This window comes from Octodon degus, unplaced genomic scaffold (genome assembly GCF_000260255.1).
Source record: "Octodon degus isolate 3935 unplaced genomic scaffold, OctDeg1.0 scaffold00058, whole genome shotgun sequence".
NCBI lineage: Eukaryota > Metazoa > Chordata > Mammalia > Rodentia > Octodontidae > Octodon > Octodon degus.
In genome coordinates this window covers 989864-994002 of record NW_004524634.1, presented here as the reverse complement: position 1 = coordinate 994002, position 4139 = coordinate 989864, and the positions used below count along the sequence as shown (strand labels likewise).

The 4139-nt window shown below is 38.1% G+C and overlaps 1 protein-coding gene across 1 annotated transcript in view; it reads right to left on the bottom strand.

The window, feature by feature from the left end:
• The window catches only part of Gmcl1 (germ cell-less, spermatogenesis associated 1), a 47050-nt gene that overhangs the window by 16966 nt on the left and 25945 nt on the right, over positions 1 to 4139 (bottom strand). The window contains exons 9-10 of the mRNA XM_004634044.2: positions 2554 to 2691; positions 297 to 366 (exon numbers count right to left, since the gene is read on the bottom strand). Coding sequence (XP_004634101.1) covers positions 297 to 366; positions 2554 to 2691 — 208 coding nt within the window. The remainder of the gene's footprint in view (positions 1 to 296; positions 367 to 2553; positions 2692 to 4139) is intronic.

The window sequence follows — 4139 nt, the reverse complement described above, 5'->3', positions numbered from 1 at the left end:
AGCCATCTCACCAGCCCCTAGTTAGAATTTCTGACATGGAATTTTTTTTTCGTTTTTGAATGAAAGGTAAAACTTAGTGGTAAAGTGCTTGCGGATCAGGTGAGAGGCAGTCTTGGGTTGATCACCAGAACCACAAAAACATGATTGTTACTGATTTTTTTTTTTTTTTTGGTGGAACCAGGCATTGAACTCAGGTCCTTGCCCTTGCCAGGGAAGTGCTTATTCTACTGAGCCATCTCCCCGGCCCTGATTGCTGCTGATTTTAATGAACAAATGACATGATGTAATATACTTACCCCACTTCACTGTCCTGTTCTGCCCGCAGCATAGCAAGCCACTGCTGTTTATATACAGAAGTCAGCCATTCTGCAGCATAAACATTAATTAATAATAGATACAAATAGGAGAACATAGAAGATGTGAACATTTTAAATAGTTGATAAAACTGTTACATTTCTAATTTCAACTTTAAAATAGCAATATCAAAAGCATGGAGCTTATATTTCACAAGTATGCTGTAATAATAATAGCTTAATGATCTTGGAGGTGGTGAAGGTTATTCAATTTTGCCTCAAGGTAGACTTTAGATTACAAACTCTTTGATTCATTTAGGATTAAAGACTTTATTTATTTATTTATTTTTGGCAGAACCAGTGATTGAACTCAAGTCCTTGTGCTCGCCAGGGAAGCGCTTATTCTATTTAGCCATCTCCCCGGCCTCTAAAAGATCTTATTTAAAGACCTTATCTTGAATTGAATGGTTTATAGTTTATAATTTCTTCTTGTCAAAATCATTCCTAATATACTATTTTCAGCTTTTATACAATTCTAACAGAAAACTAAATAATGGATTTTTCCTTTATCTGAAAACAGCAGTTAATTCATCCCTTAGGAAACAATCTCTCTAAATTAGTAGATGAAGAATACCCACTCAAGAAATAATTTGGAAAAATTAGATTTGGATGCTATTACTAGAAATAAAAGAGTATACATGGTGGTATACTCCTGTAAGCCCAGCACTTTGGGTGGCTGAGACAGAAGGAGTGTAAGTTTGAGCCCTGTGTGGGCAATGAAGTAATTTAGCAAGATCTTGTCAAAATAAAAAAGGGTGGGTATATAACTCAATGCAAAGGCTCTGGGATCTATCCCCAGTACCACAAAAACAAAAAAAGTTGAGAACAACAAGAAAAAGCAAATAAGTAAATTTAAAGAATACTAATAGAAAAAACAGTCACAACTTTTTATTTTATTTACTTGAGACAGGTTTCATTACGTAGTTGAGGCTGGCCTTGAATTTACTGGGATTTCCTAACCTCAGCCTTCCAAGTACTGGGATCACAGATGAGCGCCACCATGCCTAGCTAATTATGACTTTCTTTTTTTTTTTTAGTACGGGGTCTACAGGGTCTCACTACGTAGACTGGACTAGTAGTGATTCTCCTGTTTTCAGTTCCCAAATGCTGGGATTACAGGTGTGTACCACCACACCCATTCTCAATCACCTTTTTCCGCACACCCCAGGGGCAAGGCCAGCATGGCGTGCCAGGGATCGAACACTGGGCACTGTGCTCTGCCTAAGCAGGGGCTTTAATCTGCTGAGCTATCTGGTTGGCCCTAATAATGACATTTAAATACTTATAAAGTCGTTTTATATTTTTAAATTTTTATGTATTTGATACAGGGTTTCACTACACAGCCCAGACCTATAGTGATCCTCCTGTTTTCAGCCTCCCCAGTGCTGGGATAATAGGCATGTGCCACCATGCCCAGTCCTATAAAGACATTTCAAAAATCTGATCTGGCTGGGGGCATAGCTCAGCAGCATGGCACCTACCTAGTAAGTACAAGGTTCTGAGTTTGATTCCTGGATGAAAAAAAAAGTCTCATCCAAACTAATAAAATGAAATAAATATAATGAAATGATAAATAATAAAATGAAAGAATGGGCATGGTGGTGCACACCTGTAATCTCAGCACTCTGAGATGCGAAGGCAAGATGACTAAAACTTGGGCCCAGCCTAGGCAAATTAGCAATTTCGTGTGACTCTGTCTCAATATAAAGTTTGGACAGGGGATGTAGCTCAATGTGAAGATCCTGGACTCAATCCTCAGTATTGAAAGAAAACAAAAATCCTAAATACAATTAAAGAACATTTGTATTACAGAATGCTTTTTTGGGGGGTCATTTTGAAACAGGCTATCGCTATGTAGTTCAGGCTGGCCTTGAGCTCACTCTGTCGCTCAGGCTGGTCTCAAACTCACAGTGATCCTCCTGCTTCAGTCTCCCAGGTGGTGGGATTACAGGTGTGTGCCAACACGCCTGGCCAGAATGCTATTTTAACATTCTAGAAAATTGAAATGAAATGTAATATGGGAAAATAGCTACCACATATACTGTAAAGGCAGAAAATTATGTAGTATAATTCCACGAGGGTATAAAAACTGAATACCTTTTTGGGATTAATGATAATTATTTTCTCCGTTATCCTTTTCTATATGTTACTGCTATCAAAAAATCTGTAATTCACTATCATGAGCTCATCATGTTCTTACCTGAAGGTACTAAAGAATCTTGCTCAATAATCCTTGCAGAAGCCAGATCACTGATGATATACTGCAGCCTTAAATGTCTAAACACTGACATGAATGGTTTCCCTTGCTCAGTTTCAAGGAAGGCCATACTTTCAAACTCTAAAAACAAAAGAGAACAGAACACAGCCATGTAAAAAAATCTATTATTGTATTCCTAAGTCACACACACACACACACACACACACACACACACACACACATTCCAGTAGAATACAGACAGGCTAGTTTCAAGACTTTGAAGAATTTTATAAATCTGAAGAGTGAGGATAAAAATTTAGGAAGATTTAGATATTGGTACTAACTAGATCACTAGACTAAGAGTAGTTTTAGAACTTACAGTGAAACAAGGTAAGAAAGGAAGGTTTGAGAAAAATAGACTATTATTGTTCCAGAATCCCCCTTCCTGAGGACTGAATATTCTAGTGAAACTCTGAAGCTCAAATGCCTAATTCATGCATCTTCACAAGACACACGGTACATGAAACACCTCTTGGTAATGTTAATAAGTACTTTTAGGAATTTCTGCTTCTTGTAACTTTTGCTTCAGCTGCATAGGAAAAACACTATTTAATATTAAATCTCAAGGGTATGGGGAGATAGCCCAGTAGAATAAGCACTTGCCTGGCAAGTGCAAGGGCCTGAGTTCAATCCCCGGTTCCGAAAAAGCAAACAAACAAAAAAGCTCAACTAAAATACAAGACATAGGCCAGAGATATAGCTCAGCAGCTCAAGTGCATGCCTGGCCAAGTGCAAAGTCCTGAATTCAATTCCTGGCACCAAAGTCCAAAGCAAAATACCAAAATAAAATTCAAGACAATAGAGCTGAGTGTGGTGGTGCACACCTGTAATCCCAGCACCTGGGAGCCTGAAACAGGATCATTGCAAGTTTGAAGTCAGTCTAGGTTACCTAATGAGTTAAAGACCAGCCTGAAATGCATAGCAAGACACTGTCTCAAAACACCAAACCACCCAAAAGAACGCTGTCACCTCTGAGCCAATGTAAACCTCTTGTCTAAAAAAAAAAAAAAAAAAAAAGCCACTGCTACCATAATTTGCAATATATGAATAGTGTTAATTTGTTATTCACATCAAGGGCTGGCCAGATAGCTGAAAAACAGGAAGGATCACTACAAGTCTGATTTGTATAGTGAGACCCTGTAGACTCTGTACTAAATACATTAAAAAAAATATTACTCATATCAAGTTCATGAAGTAAATGAATATTTCATATTTTCCTTTAGGAAGAACTTAAGGTTATTCTAAAACATCTTCAGTTGCATTTCAACTTTGTTTTTCCTTTGGTCTTTTTGAGACAGGATCTCACTATGCAGTTCAGACTGGCCTTAAGCTCACTCTGTAGCTCAGGCTGGTCTTGAACTTGCAATGATCCTCTTGCTCTGCCTCCCAAGTGCTGGGATTACAGGTGTGTGCCACCACACCTAGCCCAATGTACTTTCATGAACAGGAAGGAAATACTAAATCTCTTCCAGTAAAAAAAACTGGGCATGGTGGAACTTATCTATAATCCTAATATTAAGGAGGTAGAC